Source organism: Ahaetulla prasina, chromosome 1 (genome assembly GCF_028640845.1).
Source record: "Ahaetulla prasina isolate Xishuangbanna chromosome 1, ASM2864084v1, whole genome shotgun sequence".
Classification (NCBI taxonomy): domain Eukaryota; kingdom Metazoa; phylum Chordata; class Lepidosauria; order Squamata; family Colubridae; genus Ahaetulla; species Ahaetulla prasina.
This window is the reverse complement of record NC_080539.1, coordinates 304,836,082-304,859,305: the sequence shown is the minus strand read 5'-3', so window position 1 is coordinate 304,859,305 and position 23,224 is coordinate 304,836,082. Positions and strand designations below refer to the sequence as shown.

The window sequence follows — 23,224 nt, the reverse complement described above, 5'->3', positions numbered from 1 at the left end:
CTTTAGGAGAAACCCTTCCATACTTCCACCTCTCACAATCCTAGACAACACAGTATCAACAGTAGAAACCTTCAAATTTCTAGGTTCTATCATATCGCAAGATCTAAAATGGACAGCTAACATCAAAAACATCATTAAAAAAGGACAACAAAGAATGTTCTTTCTGCGCCAACTCAGTAAGCTCAAACTGCCCAAGGAACTGCTGATTCAGTTCTACAGAGGAATTATTGAGTCTGTCATTTGCACCTCTATAACTGTCTGGTTTGGTTCTGCAACCCAACAAGAAAAACCCAGACTTCAGAGGATAATTAGAACTGCAGAAAAAATAATTGCTACCAACCTGCTTCCATTGAGGACCTGTATACTGCACGAATCAAGAAGAGGGCCGTGAAAATATTTACAGACCCCTCGCATCCTGGACATAAACTGTTTCAACTCCTACCCTCAAAACGACACTATAGAGCACTGCATACCAGAACAACTAGACACAAGAACAGTTTTTTCCCGAAGGCCATCACTCTGCTAAACAAATAATTCCATCAACACTGTCAAACTATTTACTAAATCTGCACTACTATTAATCGTTTCATAGTTCCCATCACCAATCTCTTTCCACTTATGACTGTATGACTGTAACTTTGTTGCTGGAAATCCTTATGATTTATATTGATATATTGACCATCAATTGTGTTGTAAATGTTGTACCTTGATGAACGTATCTTTTCTTTTATGTACACTGAGAGCATATGCACCAAGACAAATTCCTTGTGTGTCCAATCACACTTGGGCAATAAAATTCTATATAAAAATTCTATAAGTATAAGGGACGTGCATAAGCGCTCCAACATGCCTACTGTCCCTGTCCTACTGTCCCCATTTATTCGTATCCATTTCCTGTATTCATAATCATATTTATACTTATATCTGTTTAATAGATTCTGTAATTTTTTATATGCCTGACAAATAAATAAATAAACTTGTCTTCATAGCAAATCCTGATTTAATGGGATACAGACTTTGTCCAGTTTATCCAGGGTAAGGGCTTTGAATTTCAGGGCAAAGATCGTTTTATGCAAGACAAAGATCCGAAGCGATATTTCAGGGTTACCTCGCTGTACTTTGATGGATGCTTAGGAGGCAGAAATTAAAATGAAATTTGACTTCAGTTGTCTATCATTGGTATTGAATTTGTTATCTTATCAAAGGGTGCCAAAAAGAAAGAGCAACCCACTGCAAAACTCACAACTGAGAAGCCAATAAGGCTTCTCATCTTTATTTAAATCAATAAGGATGAGAAGCCAAGTGCCAAATTCAGGAAAAAGCACTGTTTGTAAACTATGTTGGTATCTGTGTTGGTATCTGGAAAATTATGCTGATTTATGGGTATTGCATTTTAGGAAGGACGTTGGTAAATAAGCATGTCCAGAGGAGAGCAACTAAGAAGATAAAGAGATCTGGAAGGAAAAATTTTTAGGAGTGATTGGAGCCACCAGTATATATGTGTCGGAGAAGACTGTTGGAAGATATAATTCCTCATATTTTGTGGAACTAAACAAAATATTGCTTAACACAATGTAAGCCACCCTGAGTCTTCGGAGAAGGGCGGGATATAAATTCAAATTAAAAATTTATAAATTCAAATTAAAAAAAAAAATACTGGCTGAGCTTGTCCCAAAAATGTTTCACTCTTCATCCAAGAAGCTTCTTCAGTGAGAACTGGAGAAGCTTCTTGGATGAGAAGCAAAATGTTTTTAAAGGAAAAAACCAGGGAAGTCCAGTTACCTTTTGGAAAAGCACCTTTGGGACAACTGTGATCTGGATAATTGAGAATTTTCATAGACATCTGTTGAACTACAAATCCATAATATACTTCAAATACGTAATATACAAATGCTCTTAATTTTTCAGATATTTTATATTTTATCTTCCTATTAATAATTCAACCCAGAACACTGATGATTTGGCTGCATTTTGTAAGCCTCCGTGTGTGTGTGTGTATAGCCAAGATAAAACCAAAGAAATAAATCATTTTCCCCCAGTTTGTGCTCTCTAATTCCCCAAATTCCCAGTTAGCACAACCTCAATGGTTCTACCAGGAATCAGGAAGGCAAAACTGGATTAAATATAATTTTCGCCACTTGATTCATGCAAAAAGAAAGTATATCTCAGTTTGTATCTTAGATATATATTAATTTGTCAGTACAACACACATGCCTCTTAATTGATAAGATATAGGCAACAGTATGTTAATATGCAAGACAGTCTTTAAGACTTTAGCTTTCTTAACTTAGTGTGCTTGAGATAAAACTGGGCTTTGATTGCACCTGTGTCGTATGCAAAACATACCAAAACTGACTGGTGCTGACTTTACTATTAGCATGGAATATTGCATGTGGCATGAGTACAACTGAGGTTGGTTGCATAGTCTACACTTTTATCTAGCTTAACAAAAAGAATTACAGCCTTGGTTAACCAAATCCATGACTGGAAGCAGGTCAACATTTGGGTCCAACTGGAGATAGAGGGCATATAGAGGATTACGAGTATGAGAAAATTGTAAGGAAACTAAATTAACAAATGTGTTTAGAGAAAACAAAATAATTATGTGGTATGCTTATGCAACTAAAAGAAAGTGGTCAGATATTCTGGAGTAGAGATGATGAATATACACATGGACTGATCATGTTCAATTTAGTTATGAAATAAAGTGCTGAAATGCATCAAAAAAATTCAGTTACTATCACCTAGATTTTTGTGAGTGTAGTTGAAAGTAGGACTTCATTTTTGTTGTTAGTTGCGAAGTCGTGTCTGACCTATCGCGACCCCATGGACAACATTCCTCCAGGCCTTCCTGTCCTCTACCATCCTCTGGAGTCCATTTAAACTCATGCCTTCTGCTTCAGTGACTCCATCCAGCCACCTCGTTCTCTCTCGTCCCCTTCTTCTTTTGCCCTCAATCTTTCCCAGCATTAGGCTCTTCTCCAGTGAGTCCTTCTTTCTCATTAGGTGGCCAAAGTATTTCAGTTTCATCTTCAGAATCTGACCTTCTAAAGAGCAGTCAGAGTTGATCTCCTCTAGAACTGACTTGTTTGTTCGCCTTGCAGTCCAAGGGACTTGCAGGAGTCTTCTCCAGCACCAGAGTTCAAAGGCCTCAATTCTTTGGCGCTCAGTCTTTCTTATGGTCCAACCTTCACAGCCATACATTGCAACTGGGAAAACCATAGCTTTGACTATAAGCACTTTTGTTGGCAGGGTGATGTCTCTGCTTTTTAATATGCTGTCTAGATTTGCCATAGCTTTCCTCCCCAGGAGCAAGCGTCTTTTAATTTCTTGGCTGCAGTCCCCATCTGCGGTGATCTTGGAGCCCAGGAAAATAAAATCTGTCACTACCTCCATTTCTTCACCATCTATCTGCCAGGAATTGAGAGGGCCGGATGCCATGATTTTAGTTTTCTTAATGTTGAGTTTCAAGCCAACTTTTGCACTCTCCTCCTTCACCCATATCAAGAGACTCTTTAGTTCCTCTTCGCTTTCTGCCATTATTTCATAGGATTTTTTATTTCATTAATAAAATTATTATTATTAAATAATAATTTTATTATTATTTTATTAATAATAAAATAAAATAATAAAATAAAATAAAATAAAATTCTTTTATTAATAATTATTAAAAATTCATTATTTAATAATGAAATATTTCATTATTTCACAGGATTTCATAGGTTGTGTTAATTGCATGCCTGAGATCATTTGGGTGATAAGCATGGATTACAACATTACAGCTGGTATAAACTAAAATATTTCAGTTAAATGAGAATAATAAAATTCGGAGACGACTTCCGGTGTCCGGTGGCAACGGACGTCTGGAAGGCTTCTCCTGCCTCCAGTGTCCGAATCCGGCCGCCGCCGAGGCCCTTAGGGGCCAGGTGTTCCGAAAAGGACACCTGCCGCACGGACGGCTCGCCAGGGGTCTCCCAGCCGATATACAGGACTGGGGGGACCGATGCTGGCGCGTCCTAGGCTCGGCGGGGATCGGAGGCCACAGGCCGCGGCCATTACTTTGGTCGTCGCCTGGGCCGCTGTGCCCGGTGACACCGGGGCTTTGGATTTATAATTGCAGCAGCCTGGTGGTGAACAGGGAACGGAGAAGAATTGAGGAATGAAGAAGGGAAGGGAATATCGGCAAACGTGAGTGGAGTACTCCGGAGTGCGGGGGGGTTTTTTTTTTTTCTCCCCTGCGACCGGAAGGAGTACGAATCACTTTGGAGAGAGGAGAACTTAAAATAACAAGATTACCGGTTTTGTGGAGCTCTGGAGAGAAGAGGTGATGGAGAAATTTAGGAGGGAGGGTTTGAGGCCCCCCCTCCCTCTGGGGAACAATGGTGGCGTCCAGCTTCCGCCTTCACTATGAGAATTTTCATGACATCACTTCCCTTCGGCTTCCTGGTTGATTAACTGTACTCTGGACTCGTTGCTCCTGTGAGTGCCCCCTGGTGGATCCGGAGGAAACTATAAGGATACTGTGCTTGCCTGAGGATCTTGAAAAAAAAAATTTTTTTTTTTTTTTTTTTAAATGGCAAAAGGTCAGAGACCAACTGCTGGAGAAATGGAGAGAATTCTGGAAAAGTTATCTAATATGGACAAGAAACTGGATGAAATAAGAGCAGAAATTGTGACTATCCAAAAGGATTTAAAGGATACTCAACAAGTCTCAGCAGAAAATAAGCAGAAAGTGGAAGGTCTGGAGGGTGAGATGCGGGCAGTGCAGAAAAGAGGGGAGACGACAAGCAATGCTGTGCTTGGACTACAGATGGATAAAATGTCTTATTTCCTTAGGTTTCAAAATTTGGAAGAAGTGGACCAAGAAGACTTGAGAGACGTTGTGACTAAACTGTTGGGAGAATTTCTTGGGAGAGGTGTTGATTTTATGAATTGGGACGTGGATCGAGTTTATAGAGTTAATTCACAATATGCACGCACGCATGCAGTTCCTAGAGAGGTTCATGTCAAATTTGTGAAAAGAGAGACGAGAGATGAAATTCTTAGAAAACATAGGAGTGGGGCACTGACTTATAGGGGCAGGGAGATAGCCATTCTGAGGCAGATTCCCAGACAGGTACGTGAAATGAGAAAGAAATATTACTTTTTATCAAGCAAATTGTACCAGAAGGGAGTGGGCTTCAGATGGCTGATGCCAGAGGGATTGATGATTTTCCGGGAGGGCATTACGAAAAAAATTAGTACAATTGCGGAGGCTGCGGCCTACGTGGAGGAACACAAAGCCCTCTTGGATTTAGATGATCCAGGAATTGAAGAAGGGGAGGTTATAGACCATGGGGCGGAGGCGGCTGCCGCTGTTGCGGCCCTGGAGTTGGGTCAGGCTGAACCCAGAGTTCTGAGATCCAAAACTAGGAAGTGACAAAGATATTTGGTATTGTGTTGGTTTTCCTTATTTTCTTTCGTATGATATTCTGATCATTTTTGACCCTTCTTTATTGTGTATGTAAGATTGAAACTTAGCTACTTCGTTTCACCTGCTTGCCATATGGCTGTTGTATGTGTTTAAAATTTTGAGTAAAATTCTTATCATGTATAAGAAAAATGAAAATTTACCATACCTGATATGTATTTGCATAAATCTTTTTTGACCAATAAAAACTTTTTTTATAAAAAAAAAAAAAAAAAAAAGAGAATAATAAAATTCAAAGGCTCATTCAGCTCAATGCGGGGTCTAAATTAAAGCATCCAAACTAACCAAGATAATTGTTTGAAATATCCACTGAAGGAGAACCTCAACCTCTGTAGTTACTACATGCTACTATAAAACTGGACTATCAGGAAATTATTAGTAACAATCTATTGTTATATACTTCCTGTAATTTAAAGACCATTATTCATATTCTGCCCTCTGAAATGACAAGGACCATAGTATGACATTCTTTCAGGTATTTTATTGGTTTGATTTAATCCTGTTTTTTCAGCACAGTGTACATACCCAAAGAAGGCTGATATATTCCCCAATAATTCTCACTATCTTTCTCTGAACCTGTTCTAGTTCCAATCTTTTGGTTCCCAAAAACTGAATATAATATTTGAAGAAGAATAGCATAGCATAGCATAGCATAGCATAGCATAGCATAGCATAGCATAGCATAGCATAGCATAGCATAGCATAGCATAGCATAGCATAGCATAGAACAGGATTTTTTTATTGGCCAAGTGTGATTGGACACACAAGGAATTTGTCTTGGTGCATATGCTCTCAATGTACATAAAAGAAAAGATACCTTCATCAAGGTACAACACTTAATGATAGTCATGGGGTACAAAATTAACACTTAATGATAGTACAATTTGATCAATACAGGAAAAAAAAGGTAGACCTCTTACTTCTCATAGTTTGGAAACCATATTTTGCTGATGTGGCCTACATTTTCATAAGCCATTTTGGTAGTTTCTTCCCTTTCTTATTAATTTGAAAGTAATTGCTATTCCAAAATAATTTTCATAGGTACTACTGTTAACCTATATATCTACATCTGATTCTCTTTCCTAAGTACGGAACTTTACATTTATGCCTGTTCAACTCTCTTCTGTTATTTCCAGCACATTTCTCTCACCTGTCAAGATTGTATGGTATGTTTATTTCTGCCTTCTAATACACTTGCATTCCAGCCAATTGCAGATAACTCAAAAAAGGAGCAAACTGATGTCAACTGCAAATTTATGTTGGGAACTAAGGCTAATGGGAAGATTTCTGCTTTCTGTTATCTGCAGATGGGGAAAAATATATAGAATAGAATAGAATTTTTATTGGCCAAGTGTGATTGGCCACACAAGGAATTTGTCTTGGTGCATATGCTCTCAGTGTACATAAAAGAAAAGATATGTTCATCAAGGTACAACATTTACAACACAATTGATGGTCAATATATCAATATAAATCATAAGGATTGCCAGCAACAAAGTTACAGTCATACAGTCATAAGTGGAAAGAGATTGGTGATGGGAACTATGAGAAGATTGATAGTAGTGCAGATTTGGTAAATAGTTTGACAGTGTTGAGGGAATTATTTGTTTAGCAGAGTGATAGCCTTCGGGGAAAAACTGTTCTTGTGTCTAGTTGTTCTGTTGTGCAGTGCTCTATAGCGTCGTTTTGAGGGTAGAAGTTGAAACAGTTTATGTCCTGGATGTGAGGGATCAGTTTTGAGATGAAGAACCACTGAGAATGTGGAGATTCTCAGTCATCCAGGCCATCCAGGTTTGTCCCTAAGGTACTTTTTCAAGAGGCAACTGGACTTTTTTGTTTTTCTTTGAAGATGTTTTGCTTCTCATCTTCAAAGAAAAACAAGGAAGTCCAGGTGCTTCTTAAAAAAGCACCTTTAGGACAATCACTGATAATTGTTTTCTAATCTGTGAGCATGTAAAACTGACTAATGTGATTTTGGACATTAATGGCAAAGTATGATGTATTCAAAATAGCTTTCTGAGCTTTATATAAAGTCATATCTTCTAGTTTGCACCTGCATATATTTTTAAAAAACCCTGAAAGAGCAATGTACAATGGACAACAATGAGAACACTAATAATGAAAAATGCAACCTGAACATTTCTGTCTTGTGAAAAGATTGAAGTATGTTTTTTTGCATCCTTCTTTAATCCCTCATCCAGTAAATGGCCTAGGGGTAGGCATAAGAACAGCTCATAACTTGGTTCAGCACAATAAAGAAGCAAAAAGAGCTACATTTGCTAAAAATACAATAGCAGTACAACAGTATCTGTTACTCCAAACTTGCTCAAACCAGTTTAATATAATGCACACAACATTAGCAGCATCTGGAGGAACAAGAAAGAGAATAGTAACAGCAATTGTTGCCAAGATCAGGAAGAAATAGGTAGACCCTTAACTGATGTTGCAGCAAGATATCCTCTTTCTGAAGATGACATTGTATGCATCTACAAAATATTGGACCTAAGTATGAAGCTTGGATTTTTAAAAAAACATTTCCCCAATCAAATCAAAGTACTCTTGAATCATCTCTGTTCATTTTCATCATATTTCCAGATATTTAGATACATGGTGACCAATACTGCTTGCTATGTTAAAGACAAGATATTGAGATCCTGGAAAGAGTGCAAAGCAGAGCAACAAAGATGATAAAAGGGTTTGGAGGTTAAATCATAGGACAAACAGTAGAGGAGCTAGGTATGTCTAGCCCAGGAGTGTCAAACTCAAGGCCCGGGGGCAGGGTCCGGCCCACAGTATGCTTAGATCTGGCCCATGGGGCCACCTGGAATCAGCAAAGGACCGGCCCATGGTGCCTCTGCCATGGTGCCTCTACCATGGAGCTCTGGTGGCCCTCCCATGCTCCATTTTCACTGGCAGAGGGTTGCAGGAAGCCATTGCAGCCAAAAATGGATCTCAAGAGCCCATTTTCGCTGACAGATCACTCAGGCCACCACAGGCACCCCAATAATATTGTTGGTCATGCCCCCCCTGGCCACACCCATCCTGGGCCCCCAAGATCAAATACAATCCTGATGCGGCCCTCAATTAAATCAAGTTTGACACCCCTGGTCTAGCCTATTGAAGAGAAGAATTGGGTGGGACATGGTCACTGGCTTTCAGTACTTCAGGGGCTGCCACAAAGAATTGATTTGTTTTCTAATGCACCAAAGGACAGGACAAGAAATAATGGATGGAAGCGTGTTAAGGGATCCAACCCAGAAGTAAGGAGATATTTTCTGACAATGAGAACAACTAATCAATGGAATAGTTTGCCTCTTGGGGTTGTGTATGCTCCATCACAGGTGGTTTTAAAAAATACACTGGACAACCATTTGACTAAGATGATATAAGGCTCCTGCCTTGAGCCAGAGGTTAGACTAGAAGACCTCCAAGGTCCCTTACAACCTTATGAATCCATGATTCTATGAACTGGTGGGCTAAGGCTAACCGAGCTGTGCTCCAACCTTTTGTTTCCTTTGTTGCTAGTTTTATTACTGCACATTCTTCAGACCAGTGGTTTGATTTTTTTTTTATCATTTAGGACCTCTCAGCCCAGCAGTAGTGCTGTTCTCCAGTGCTGAAGCAGGCAGAAAATACTGTATGTTGGCAGAAAAAATATATTGGCTGCACTTCCAGCTCCTATTCTGCCTCAGCAATGAAAGAGAATGGGAGATGCATCTCTACAAAGAGAGGGCAGGGGAAATGCCTCCATTGGTCCTAGTTACTGGCAGTAGAAGGCCTGTGGGTCTTTGGATGTCAATTCATCAATCCCACTGAGTGGTCACTCCGCAGGATCAGAGAACTTTACATGTAAGGAGGTCTTCTACTCTGCTTCTTCCCCCAGCTTCTTATTTATTTATTTATTTAGTCAACAAGTACAAGGAAACAGTATCCGTATAGACATAAAAATAGACACATGAAAAATGGCACAAATAAATGGATAAGCAAAACATAGCCATAAACACATAAAATGAGTACATATAAATGGGGACAGTAGGACAGGGACAGTAGGCACGCTGGTGCACTTATGCTCGCCCCCTTAGGGACCTCTTAAGAAATGTGTAAGGTCGGTGGTAGACAGTTTAAGGTAAAAGGTATAGGGGTTAGAGAAACTAACAACAGGATCAGGTAGATTATTCCAGACATTTACTATTCTATTACTGTAGTCATATTTTCTACAATCAAGATTAGAGCAGGTTACATTTAGTTTGTATCTGTTGATAGCCCTTGTATTATTGCGGTTGAAGTTAAAATAGTCAGGAACAGGTAGGACATTATAGTAGATAATTTTATTTATTTATTTATTTATTAGATTTCTAGACCGCCCTTCTCCCGAAGGACTCAGGGCGGCGTACAGCCTTATTTAAAACACATAGGTACACAATACAAATCCCAAATTTAAAATACATTTAAAATGAAATATTTAACCGGCCAATTTAAACTAAAACGGTCAGAGACCGATATAAAACCCTTAGAATATAAATAGAATATAAATGTATTAAATAGATTAATACAATTAAAATTCAATTAAAATTAAGTTACACTAAATATTAAATTAAAATAAATATTTAGGCTAGTCCCGCCCGATTGAATAGCAGGGTCTTCAGTTCCCGCTTGAAGGTACGGAGGTCGGGAAGTTGGCGTAACCCTGGAGGTAACTCATTCCATAGGGTCGGTGCTGCCACACAGAAGGCTCTCCCCCTGGGGGTCACCAGCCGGCACTGTTTGGCTGATGGCACCCGGAGCAGGCCCGCTCTGTGGGAGCGCACAGGTCGTTGGAAGGCTATTGGTGGCAGAAGGCGGTCTCGTAAATAGCCCGGTCCTAAGCCATGGAGCACTTTAAAGGTGAGCACTAGCACCTTGAATTGCACCCAGAAGGCTACCGGCAGCCAGTGCAGGCCGCGCAGGATAGGTGTTATATGGGAGCAACGTGATGCTCCCACAATTACCCGCGCAGCCGCATTCTGGACTAGCTGGAGCCTCCCGGTGCTCTTCAAGGGGAGCCCCATGTAGAGAGCATTGCAATAGTCCAGGCGAGAGGTAACGAGGGTGTGAGTGAGCGTGCGTAAGAAGTCCCGGTCAAGAAAGGGGCGCAACTGGCGCATCAGGCGAACCTGATAGAATGCTCCCCTGGTGACAGCCGTCAAATGTTCTTCTAAAGACAGCCGATCCTCCAGGAGAACACCCAAGTTGCGCACCCTTCCCCTGGGGGTCAGAACTTCACCCCCCACAGTCAGCGAAGGCGTAAGCTGACTGTACCGGGACGCTGGAACCCACAGCCACTCTGTCTTGGTAGGGTTGAGTTGGAGCCTGTTCCTCCCCATCCAGACCCGCACGGCCTCAAGACACCGGTCCATCACCTCGACAGCTTCGTTGGGGTGGTTCGGGGTGGAAATGTACAGCTGAGTATCATCAGCGTACAGATGATAATCCACCCCGAAACCGCGGATAACCTCACCCAGCGGCTTCATATAGATGTTGAACAGGAGAGGCGAGAGAACCGACCCCTGAGGCACCCCACAAGTGAGGGACCTAGAGGTCGATCTCTGCCCCCCTGCCAACACCGTCTGAGAACGGTCAGAGAGATAGGACGAGAATCACCGATAAACGGTGCCTCCCACTCCCAATCCCTCCAACCGCCACAGCAGGATACCATGGTCGATGGTATTAAAAGCCGCTGAGAGATCTAACAGGACCAGGACAGAGGAACATCCCCTGTCCCGAGCCTTCCAGAGGTCATCCACCAACGCGACAAAAGTCGTCTTGGTGCTGTAACCAAGTCTGAAGCCGGACTGGAACAGGTCTAGAAAGACAGTTTCTTCCAGGTATTGGGGAAGCTGATATGCCACCACACTCTCAACAACCTTCGCCAAAAAGCGAAGGTTGGAGACTGGACGATAGTTCACCAATACAGCTGGGTTCAGGGAAGGCTTCTTGAGGAGGGGCCTCACCACCACCTCTTTCAGGGCGGCGGGAAAAGTGCCCTCCAACAAGGAGGTGTTGATAATTCCCAGGAGCCAGCCTCGTGTCACCTCCCATGTGGCCAGTACCAACCAGGAGGGACACGGGTCCAATAAACATGTGGTGGGATTCAGCCTAGCGAATAACCTGTCCATGTCATCAGGAGTCACAGGATCGAACTCAGCCCAAATAATATCCCCAAGACTTGTCCCCGTCCCCTTGCCCGGATCTATCCAATCAGTGTCCAGCCCATCCCAAATCCGAGCGATTTTATCAGACAGATACTGTACAAAATCCTCAGCACGCCCCTGCAAGGGGTCCTCCCGAGCCTCCTGCAAGAGCAGGCAGCGGGTCACCCTAAACAGGGTGGCTGGGCAGTTATCTGCCGATGCGATAAGAGCGGAGAAATAGGTATGTTTCGCCACTTTTATCGCCACTAGATAGGTCTGAATACAAGACCTAACTAGTGTTCGGTCAGATTTGGTATGGCTGGACCTCCAGGCACTCTCTAGGCGTCTTTTCCAGCGCTTCATCTCCCTCAACTCCTCGTTATACCAAGGAGCTGGGAGAGTTCGGCGCTGGGTCAGAGGCCGCAAAGGCACGACGTGGTCCAAAGCCCCAGCGGCCGCCCCTTCCTAGGCAGCCACCAGTTCTTCGACCAAGTCGTGGGCTAATTCCCCAGGAAACGGCCCAAGCTCCATCAGGAACCTCTCCGGGTCCATCAGGCGCTTTGGACGGAATCATTGAACCGGCTCCATCTCCCTGCGGTGGGGTGCAGCGGTTTGAAAGTCTAGCTGAAGGAGTAAATGATCTGACCATGACAAGGGTTTAACAATTAATTCCCCTAAATCCAGATCATTTAGCCACTGTCCCGAGACAAAAATCAAGTCCAGCGTGTTACCCCCAGCATGGGTGGGACCATTAACTACTTGGGTCAGGTCCAAGGCCGCCATGGAAGCCATGAACTCCCGCACTGCCGTTGACGATTCGCCCACCGACGGCAAGTTGAAATCCCCCATAACCATAAGTCTGGGGCTCTCAACCGCCGTCCCAGCTATCATCTCCGACAGCTTGGGCAGGGCTGCTGCCACGCAGCAAGGAGTCAGGTACGTGACCAGCATCTTGTGTACTAAGCTTAGGTCGCAATTTAGGCGGCGTAGTTCAAGGTTATCCAGGCCTAAAATTTCAAGTCTAGTGGTATAAGGAATTTTATACAGTGAGGGTTCCAGGCAGGTGAGCAGTATTCAAGGATAGGTCTGGCAAAGGTTTTGTATGCCCTAGTTAGAAGTATAGTATTACCAGAGTGAAAACTTTGTAAAATGAGGTTGACAACTCTTAAAGTCTTTTTAGCAATGTTGTTACAGTGAGCTCTGGGGCTTAGATCTTTTGAAATGAGTTCTCCTAGATCCTTGATCTACATCCTAGATGACAGAGTGTGCGTCATCTTTTAGATAGTTTCCACCCAGCTTGTATTTGATGTTCTAATTTTTATTGCCAATGTGCAGGACTGAGCATTTGTTAGCAGATATTTGGAGTTGCCAATTGTTTGATCATTCAGATACATAATCTAGGTTGTTTTGAAGGGTAGTAGAATTGTCTGTGGTGTTAAATAGTTTTACATCATTGGCAAAGAGGACGCAGCTGCTTGTAATATGATCACAAAGATCATTATATCTAGAGCAGAAAGAGTGTTGGTCCTAGAATACTGCCTTGGGGAACACAACTGTTAACTGGCGCATATAGCATTTCCAATTTTAACTAGTTGTTGCCTGTTTGATAGGAATGTAGCTATCCACTTGTGCAAAGATCCAAAATGCCATAAGAACTTAGTTTTAACAGAAGTTTGTCATGTACCACTGAATTAAAGGCTTTGCAGAAGTCTATGTAGATTGCATTTATTGTTTTACCCTGGTCAAGTTGAGAGGTCCAAATGTTTTTGCAGTGTATGAGTTGCAGATTACATCACAAATTTTTCCTTAAATTCTTCTGCCACTGATGACAAGAAAAGGGGGAGAGAGAAAGAGAATAACTGGATCTTCTGCTGTCAGTTATCTGTTGTTGTTTCCTTGCATGAGGATAATGTGCTGGTTTCATAAATAACTGGACAGACAAAGCATGTAGGTGGCTTCCCAGATGGCAAGGTGGGAGGAAGCAGCTCTGACTCAGACATTGTCTGTAATGATGTGCCAGAGAGCTTTACAGATCCTACATTGCCAAACATGTTTCAGTGTAGCTCACCTGAAATCATAGTATTAACAGAGCATTTTACTTCTTTTTGCCCAGCATAATGAAAATGCTTTGGTAGGGGGATCCAGTCCTGGAAGGAGCTCATTAGTAACTGGTACAAAACTCTCTTTTTTTTCTTCTTCAAATATTATGTTGCACATTGTTGTAAAGGTGGTTGAATATTGAAAAATATGCAGGAATTTTAGTACACAGCATTATGTGAACAAGACATTTAGCCATGTATGACTTGCTGGGTAATCAGGGTTTTAATATTTTACTGGCACCTCTCTTCTTTTCGATCTGACTCTCAATATGCCTGTCTGTCTACTTAACTTTGGTGCTGCTTGAACACAGACCAGCTCTGGCTGGCTCAATAGGTGAAATTTTAAAAATGGAAATGAGGTATGTAAACAGAATGGCAGATCCAGGTCATTAACATCAAAATATGCAAACAAATGACAAACACATCTAACAACAGGTTCCATTCACCCTAACTTTTGTATTTAAGTAATAAATAACATTTCATTATTCAATGTCTAAGGACTATAAAGTGCTTTAAAACTAGTCCTTGTGCCTTGGTCTGGGTACTGTGACAATATATAGTAAATACACATTTCTAGAACCTGTGTTTATTGATGGCTGGATGATGGCTTAATACAGGGATGGTTGCTTGGAAGAGTAATGTAAAAACAACATTTCCACTTACATTGCATTTGAGAGCAGGAACTAATTTACTTCCTTAGATAGGGTACAGTGAACACAGGATTGACATCTTTCTGAAAGCTTTGGCAAATGTTAGTAATTGTAAAGGATTTTTTTTTACAGAAACACTGACTGCAGTCATTCAGAATTTCTGGTGTACAATGGAAGTGCGGAAAGATAGAAGAGCTAATGCTGAAAATATTTTTAAAAGATATTAATAGACTGAGAAAACCATAGGGTCTATTCAAATTACAGTTAATATTTTGGAAAACCCTAAAAAAGATTATCAAGCAGTGGTTTACAAGCAATGAGAAAGGAACGATTACTAGAAGCCAATGTTATTTGTAAAATACAGGTCATGCCAGACAAATCTTACTGCTTTTATTAGCAGCATGGCTGGATTAGACCAAGGAAATGTTATAGGTTTGGTGTACTTAAGACTTCAATAAGGCATTTTATAAAGTGGACTGTATTCTCCTTGATAAAATGAAACACTGTGGGATGGATAGTCCCAGTACCATAGGGACTCATAATTGGTTGAAGAACTGTACTCAATGCATGATCCTTAATGGACCTACGTCTACATGTTAGGAGGGATATTGCAGGGTATATCTAGATATTGTCTTGTGCCCGGTGCTCTCCAACAGTTTTCATAAATGATTTAGGGAGGGTATAAAAGGGATACTAAGAGCTGTGGTGGCGCAGTGGTTAGAATGCAGTATGCAGGCTAATTCTGCTGACTGCCAGCAGTTTGATTCTCACCAGTTCAACATTGTCTCAGCCTTCCAACCTTCCAAGGGCAGTAAAATGAGGACCCAGATTGTTGGGGGCAATATGCTGACTCTATAAACCGCTTAGAGAGGGATGCAAAGCACTGTGAGGTAGTATATAAGTCTAAGTGCTATTGCTATTGCTACTTATCTAACCTGTAGATGGCACAAGGGGGATTGCTAGCAAACTCAGAAGATAAATTCAAGGTTCAAAAAAAATATTGATAGGATTGAACATTGGGTTGTATCCAACAAAATGCTCTTCAGTGGCAAGAAATATAAGGTTCTGCATTTGTATACAAAAGAAAAATCAGATGCACCAGTACAAAACAGGCATGACCTGGCTTAACAGCAGTACTTGTGAGAGGGAAGGTAGATCACAGATTAAGCATGAGCTAGCAGTGTCCTGCACCTGCCAAAAGAGCCAAAATATTTGGGCTGTATTAATAGAGGCAAAGTACCCAGAAAAGAAGAGATAGTTCCATTTATAGCTGTACTGATTAAACTGTACCTGGTAGACTGGGTCCAGTTTTAGTTGCCTCAATACAAGAAGGAGACTGATAAACTGGACAGAGTGCAGAGAGAATTAACAAAGATGACAAGGAGCTTGAAGGTTAAATCCTGTACAAATGATTAAAGGAACGGCCTTTGTTAGTCTGAAGAAGAGAAGGCTAAGTGCTCCATCACTGGAAGTTTTTTTTTTTCTAACAAAGGTTGAATAGCTATTTGTCTGGGATGTTTTGAGGATTCCTGCCCTGAGCAAGGGGTCGGAACAAAAGACCACCAAGGTCCATTCCAATTTTATAACTCTTTTGTTTGTTTGTTGCCTTTTTTGATGCTTTAAAATATGGAAGGACAGTAACCCAAGCATTTTGTTTGTAAATGGGGTTGTACTCCATGGTATTTGTTTGGAAGTATAAAATTTGTCTCAGCCTCCTGTATTAAGTTCTAATGTGTGCTATGGAGTATGCCTCAAGGACTTTCTTCTATCTGAGCTCTAAATGCTCTACAAATGTTAGTAATGCAATGCCTCCTTCCTTCTGAGCATAGATATTTACGGTTGTCTGGAAGCTGTACAACTCCATTTGCCATAGTTTCAATTATTGTACATTCCCATTAGTACTAATATTCTCATTCAAATTGTTCATTTCTCTTGTCACATGAGCCAAGATCTTAGGCTTCTGCTATGTTAATTTCCCCCCCTTACAACTTGGGGTTACATCATTACTAAGAAAATTATGCAATTATGCAGCAAAATGAAAAAAAGAAAAAGAAAAAGATGTGGTGTACCTGAAAGCTGGAATTTCTCAGGAAAATGATGTCAATAATACCTACAACCAGAGTTGCCCAACTTCAGAACTGAAAAATACAAGGCCAAAAATATTTACCCATGGAAAGGGCAGGAAAAAGAAGTACCAAAAGTAGGGACTGCAATTTAATGTTAACCAGAGCAATCAGCTGCTATAGTAGATTCATCTTAGTGCACAATACAGAGTTTGATCTAGCTGTGCTATATTATATTCTATGCTTGGAGTCATCAGCTGAATTGGAGCCTGCAAGGTTAGTTAAAATGTACCAAGTTGAATGTTTGGAAATCTACTAAGGTTCTGTCACCGAGTCTCTCACTTTGGTTCCTTCCTTCACAGAGTGCCTTTCTCATCCTTGGCACTCCAGCTATGATTTGATAGTTTAGTAAAAGTGATTATTCAAAACAGCGCATTTCAGCACAGAAGCTGTCATGGCCCCATCGGAATTGAATCTACAGAGAAAGAGCCAAACCTGGGGCCGACGGAGGTCGAGGAGGCAGCCTTGTTGGCTCTGGAGGAACGCGGGGAGGAGCAGAACGAGGCAGCCCCAGGTCCCTCGGGTCTAGGACGGCTTGCCAGCAGGGAAGAACATTGGCAAGACGACTGAGGGAGGGGGGAAGAGAGGGCAGGCAGTGGAGATGAGGAGCAACGGAGCTCAGGCAATGAGCAAGGACCACTTGCCAAGTGTGGAGAGTGGAGAGGAGGTGGGAGCAGCACAGGCCAGCTCCCCACCCCTTTTCACAAGGCACACCTGGGGGCCGAGACTTAAGGAGACACTGTAGGGAGGGGCGCTTGTCAGGAACAAGCACTGAATTTGTGGAATTTTGTGTGCCGTTGCTGACGTCTGGAGTTTGTTGGACTTCTTACCTTATTGCTGCCTTGTTCCTTTGCCTCACTGGACTTCTTGCCTTGAAGCCATCGTGCTAACAGCGTTTTGCTGAACTACTCGCAGCCAGAGGCTGCTGGAGGTGTGTGTCTGAGCACTTTGCTCTGGGACTTGCCATAAATGTGGGAGCATTTGGGGGAAAGTTGGAGCAATAAAGGGGAGTTCGAACTATCCGTTGGCTGTGTTGCCTCCGTGCCTTGCCCTGAGTCATCACAGAAGCTTCACATAAACTTGCAATTAAAAATCTAGGAATAGTTCCCTTTTCATGCAAAGTGTTATGGTTTTCTCCTATACAGGTAGTCCTCGACTTACAACAGTTCATTTAGTGACTGTTCAAAGTTACAACGGCATTGAAAAAAAATACAACCGTTTTTCATACTTACGACCATTGCAGCATCCTCATAGTCATGCGGCCAAAATTTGGACACCTGGCAACAGACTCCTATTTATGACAGTTGCAGTGTCCTGGGGTCCTGTGATCCCCTTTTGCGACCTTCTGGCAAGCAAAGTCAATGGGGAAGCCAGATTCACTTAATAGCTGTGGCAAGAAAAGTCGTAACATGGGACAAAATTCACTTAAGAACAGTCTGACTTAGCAACAAAAATGTAGGGCTCTAGAATAGAATAGAATAGAATAGAATAGAATAGAATAGAATAGAATAGAATAGAATAGAATAGAATTTTTTTATTCGCCAAGTGTGATTGGACACACAAGGAATTTGTCTTGGTGCATATGCTCTCAGTGTGCATAAAAGAAAAGATACATTCATCAAGGTACAACATTTACAACACAATTGATGATCAATATATCAATATAAATCATAAGGATTGCCAGCAACAAGTTATAGTCATACAGTCATAAGTGGAAAGAGATTGGCGATGGGAACTATGAAACGATTAATAGTAGTGCAGATTCAGTAAATAGTCTGACAGTGTTGAGGGAATTATTTGTTTAGCAGAGTGATGGCCTTCGGGAAAAAACTGTTCTTGTGTCTAGTTGTTCTGGTGTGCAGTGCTCTATAGCGTCGTTTTGAGGGTAGGAGTTGAAACAGTTTATGTCCAGGATGCGAGGGATCTGCAAATATTTTCACAGCCCTCTATTGTGGTTCTGTAAGTCAAGAACTACCTGTATTGAGTTTCAGATGGGGGAACATCCTCTCAGGATTGCTTAGAGTCTTCCATTCTCTGCCTGATCAAGTGGCAGCACGTAGCTCTGGAAAAGGAAGAAACACAAAGAATTTGCTAAATTAGTTTTATTGCAATGCATTAAAAGAGTCTGAAAGCCGCTGCATTCTAATGTGATGAAAATGATTTATTGTTATTCTTAATGTTGACAGGTAGTTGAGAGGCACATTGATGTATCTATCCAACATCCATAGTAAAAATAAAGATTTGGATATCCAGCATTGATAGGCTAAATTTGTCCTAATATCACAGGTTTAGGAGGGTTGGATTACCAGCTTCCAGATGCTCAAGACAATCGATTTGAGGGTGCAGACCATTTTCACACTATGGTGCCATGATAAAGTACCTTTATGCACCTGTGAGTTGCTACAAAAGGGTGAGCAGTTTGCAACCTTTGGTGGTTTGCAACCAAGACAATGTGCTGAGAAGTTGCATAGAATTTAGAATGGAAAAGACCACTGTTTGTAATATAGGTTGGAATGTATTTCTGGTAACTGAACTGCTTCTCAACGTAATCTGTCATTGTGGTCATGAAAAGATAGGCGTAGTTCATGTCTGAAAGAGATTTTTCAAATACATTGAATTCAATTGCTCAGAGAATGCTGGGCATTTGAACTAGGTCCTGGCAGCATGTTATCACAAGTAAGTATTTGGAAGACTGCAGTCACTTTGATTCATTGGCCTCAAAGGTACTCTTCAGAACTAACTTGGCAGGCTTCTTTTTATTGTTCAATAAGATGACTGTTCCCTCAAGGATCATTATACTCTCATTGTGACTTTTTTTAAAAGAAACTTGTGAACTATTTTAGGAACAATGGAATAATCCAGCGGCGTTACACATATATGCAGAAGCACTATTCAGAAAATGTGAACGGAGCAACATGTCTTTGCAATGTATACTGGTATATAAACCAACCTGCCTTCCACTGAGGACCTGTATACTATTGCATGAGTCAAAAAGAGGGCTGTGAAAATATTTACAGACCCCTCACATCCTGGACATAAACTGTTTCAACTCCTACCCTCAAAATGATGCTATAGAGCATTGTACACCAGAACAACTAGACACAAGAACAGTTTCTTCCCCAAATGCCATCACTCTGCTAAACAAATAATTTCCTCAACACTGTCAAACTATTTACTAAGTCTGCACTATTATTAATCTTCTCATCATTCCCATCACCCATCTCCTTTCACTTATGACTGTATGACTGTAACTTTGTTGCTTGTATCCTTACGATTTGTATTGATATTGTTTCCTGATTGCTTATTTGTACCCTATGACTGTTATTCAGTGTTGTACCTTAGAATTCTTGATGAACTTTCCTTTTATGTACACTGAGAGCATATGCACCAAGACAAATTCCTTGTGTGTCCAATCACACTTGGCCAATAAAGAATTCTATTCTATTCTATTCTATTCATACATCCTGTTCTTTCTTCAGAGATCATGTGTGGTTTTGACACTGGGGTCTTTTCACACTGTGTCACTGCTATGGATAGCTGCCATTCCCTTTCCCCCCCCTTCCTAGCAATTGTCAAACAGGTGCTGGGTCTGCTTTATCAAATCAATTTAATGTCGGTCTGTTGGTTGCAACAGAATTGACCTGCTGGCCTGATGTTGTGGGATGAGAGAAAGTGACTAGGCCAAAGATATCCAGGCAGCTTTCATGTCTAAGGTAGGACTAAAATTCAAAGTTTTCTGGTTTCTAATCTGAACACTTAACCATTAGACAGCTGGCCCTCTTTCCACTATGATCCTTGCATAAAATCCTCAGGTTTTTTTAAAAAATAAAAATATATATTGCCCTGCCTTTCTTCAGAGGAAAATACATGGAAGTTAGGAATAGTAACCTTTAGCATCATGCCTCTCTCTTTAGATGTTCCTTCCTGTGAAGCAATAGATATTGGTATATTTTTTTCCTCAATGATAGCGTATCATTTTCCATCCCCCAAAACTCAGTGATAACACAAACCTGTTTACAATGACAAATAAAGTCATTTGTGGTCAGTTGAGTTGCTAGGAACTAGTTCATAATCATGCCTTTAAGAAAGTGCAGGAATGTTGAACAGCATTTGGGAATCTCTGCTGTCTATTAGCACCTCAAATCCTGAAGTACAGGTAGTGCTTCACTTACAAGAATTTGCTTAGTGACTATTCAAAGTTACAACTGTACTGAAAAAAAGGAACTTATGACCATTTTTACACTTACGACCATTGTAGCATCCCCATAGTCAGTGATCAATATTGAAATGCTTGGCAACTTCATATTTACGACACTTGCAGGGTCCCAGGCTCATATGATCCCCTTTTACAACCTTCTGACAAGCAAAGTCAATGGGGAAGCCAGATTTACTTAACAAACATGTTACTAATTTAATAACTGTGGCAAGAAAAATCATAAAATGGGGCAAAGTTCACTTAGCAACACACTCACTTAGCAACAGAAATGTTGGACTCAGTTGTAGTCATAAATCGAGGACTACCTGTGTTCCTGAACATAGTAGTTGCTCAAACTTGCAATCTGTCAGACTTCACAACTTCACTTGGCTATAAATCATAGCTCTCCATATACTTAAACTTGATGGAAGAATCCCAGGTACCTCTCAACTAGACTAGAATCCTGGAGAAGAATGAAGCCTTAAACACAGCAGCTGACTGCACAGAACTCAGACATATATTGTATATTTATACTTCTGGGTTTAAACCTAGGGTTTTTTATTCCACCCATTTTAATGCATATTTAACAAGATAGAATAGAATAGAATAGAATAGAATAGAATAGAATAGAATAGAATAGAGTAGAGTAGAGTAGAGTAGAGTAGAGTAGAGTAGAGTAGAGTAGAGTAGAGTAGAGTAGAATAGAATAGAATAGAATAGAATAGAATAGAATAGAATAGAATAGAATAGAATAGAATAGAATAGTGGAAGGGACCTTGGAGGTCTTCTAGTCCAACCCCCTGCTTAGGCAGAAAACCCTACACCACTTCAGACAAATGGTTATCCAATCTTTTCTTAAAAACTTCCAGTGTTGGAGCATTCACAACTTCTGGAGGCAAGTTGTTACACTGATTAATAGTTCTGTCAGGAAATGTCTCCTTAATTCTAAGTTGTTTCTCTCCTTGATTAGTTTCCAGCCATTGCTTCTTGTCCTACCCTCAAGTGCTTTTGAGAATAGCTTGACTCCCTCTTCTTTGTGGCAGCCCCTGAGTTATTGGAACGCTGGTCTCATGTCACCCCTAGTCCTTCTTTTCACCAGACAAGACATACCCAGTAGTGGCCTTGGGCAGTTGAGATGGGTTTATGGCTCCTTCTAGCCTTCTCTAGCCCTCTCTAGTTTGGGAACTACTCATTTACACTTTACCAACAGGCTTGAAGTAATCAATAAGCAAAATATGGACGTGGCTAGGTAACCAAGGAAAAGGAAGGCACCACAAAGATGTTTTTCCCCAGCTCTCATGCCTTTATCTTTCACTGCCACACTCCTTAGTTTTCAGCACACATTGAATCTTAATGTCTTGTCAGTTAATCAATAGAAGAGCTGACAAGCACCATTGTTGATCTGGGCTTCGGGCATCCGTTGGTATATTTCTTCTTAGATACTCAGCCGTAACATATCATTCCCCATTCTCCAAACAGCCCATGACAACACAAACCTGTTACAATGGAGATTGTTTTCCAGAAGTTTTATTTTCTTAGTATTTTTGTGAATGGAAAAACTAACTTGCCCTAGCACACTCATCGCAAGAGCACCAGAAACATATTCTTGTCTACTGAGAACATGGCATGCATTTCTTTAAGTGAGGCTTCTTCCATCTTAACATTCAGTTCCTTGTTTTTCAAAATAATTGAATCAGATTTTATCTCTTGCTAAACTGTGTATCTCCCAGCTGAAACTTCTCACCCCATTCCTGTAAGTTATTGAAGCCAGAAGGTTGTTTTACACAAATAATTTTTTTTTTAGTATCTGTAAATCAACAAAAGTAGTCTCTCTCACACACATACAGTACATGGGGGTTGGCAGGAGAATTGTGAAATAAGGGAGCTCTGCGAAGACAGGTGATGAAACCTGTCAAGATACCATCAAATTGCTACTCCAAGGCAGGGAAGCAAGGCTGGTTCTGTGCAAACCTAGGAGACTTCTGGGAGAGGAAATTTGGGGGTTTTAGTCATTCATCCCATAGGGGTCTGCCCTATGGATTCAGGAGTGAGACAAACTGAACACTAAAGGACACCCAAAAGAGGGAAAATTCACTCTTTCACATTTATGAAAGAAAACTCCTATTACTGCCTATAATTCCTCTTTTCTCAGTACTTTGTATAAACCAGTGGCTTGCACAAACAAACATTATTCTTTAGCTTTTGGATTTAATGGAATTGTTAGGATATTTTTGAGATTTGGGAAGACACCTTTGGCTATCCAACTAGTAAAAGATATCTTGATGGATAACGTATCAGCATCATAAACTGTCACATTAGAGACTAGGCACCCCATCCACCTGCTTGAATTAAGACATTAGAAATCCAGCACCAGTTAAAAAGAATGGAGCTAGGATTTGAGCGGAAAGTGTGTGTGGGGGGGGGGGGAACTGGAGAAAAAGAAACCATTTTTAAATATGAAATTGGAGAAAGAAAAAACCTTTAAAAGGATTAAATTAGAGCTGGGGAAAGAAGGAG

At 41.0% G+C, this 23,224-nt stretch overlaps 1 protein-coding gene across 4 annotated transcripts in view; it reads right to left on the bottom strand.

Annotated features, from left to right (window-relative positions):
* LOC131187610 (RNA polymerase II-associated protein 1-like) overlaps nt 1-23,224 on the bottom strand; it is a 106,805-nt gene that overhangs the window by 13,321 nt on the left and 70,260 nt on the right. For 3 of the 4 annotated variants that reach the window (XM_058162049.1, XM_058162050.1, XM_058162051.1), the window contains exon 2: nt 18,488-18,574. Coding sequence is in view for 1 of the 4 variants with exons in the window: in XM_058162046.1 (XP_058018029.1) it covers nt 17,745-17,750 (6 nt within the window). In the remaining 3 variants the exon portion in view is untranslated. Of the gene's footprint in view, nt 1-17,744; nt 17,878-18,487; nt 18,575-23,224 lie in introns of those variants that run through there. The other variant, XM_058162046.1, reaches the window with a different exon arrangement.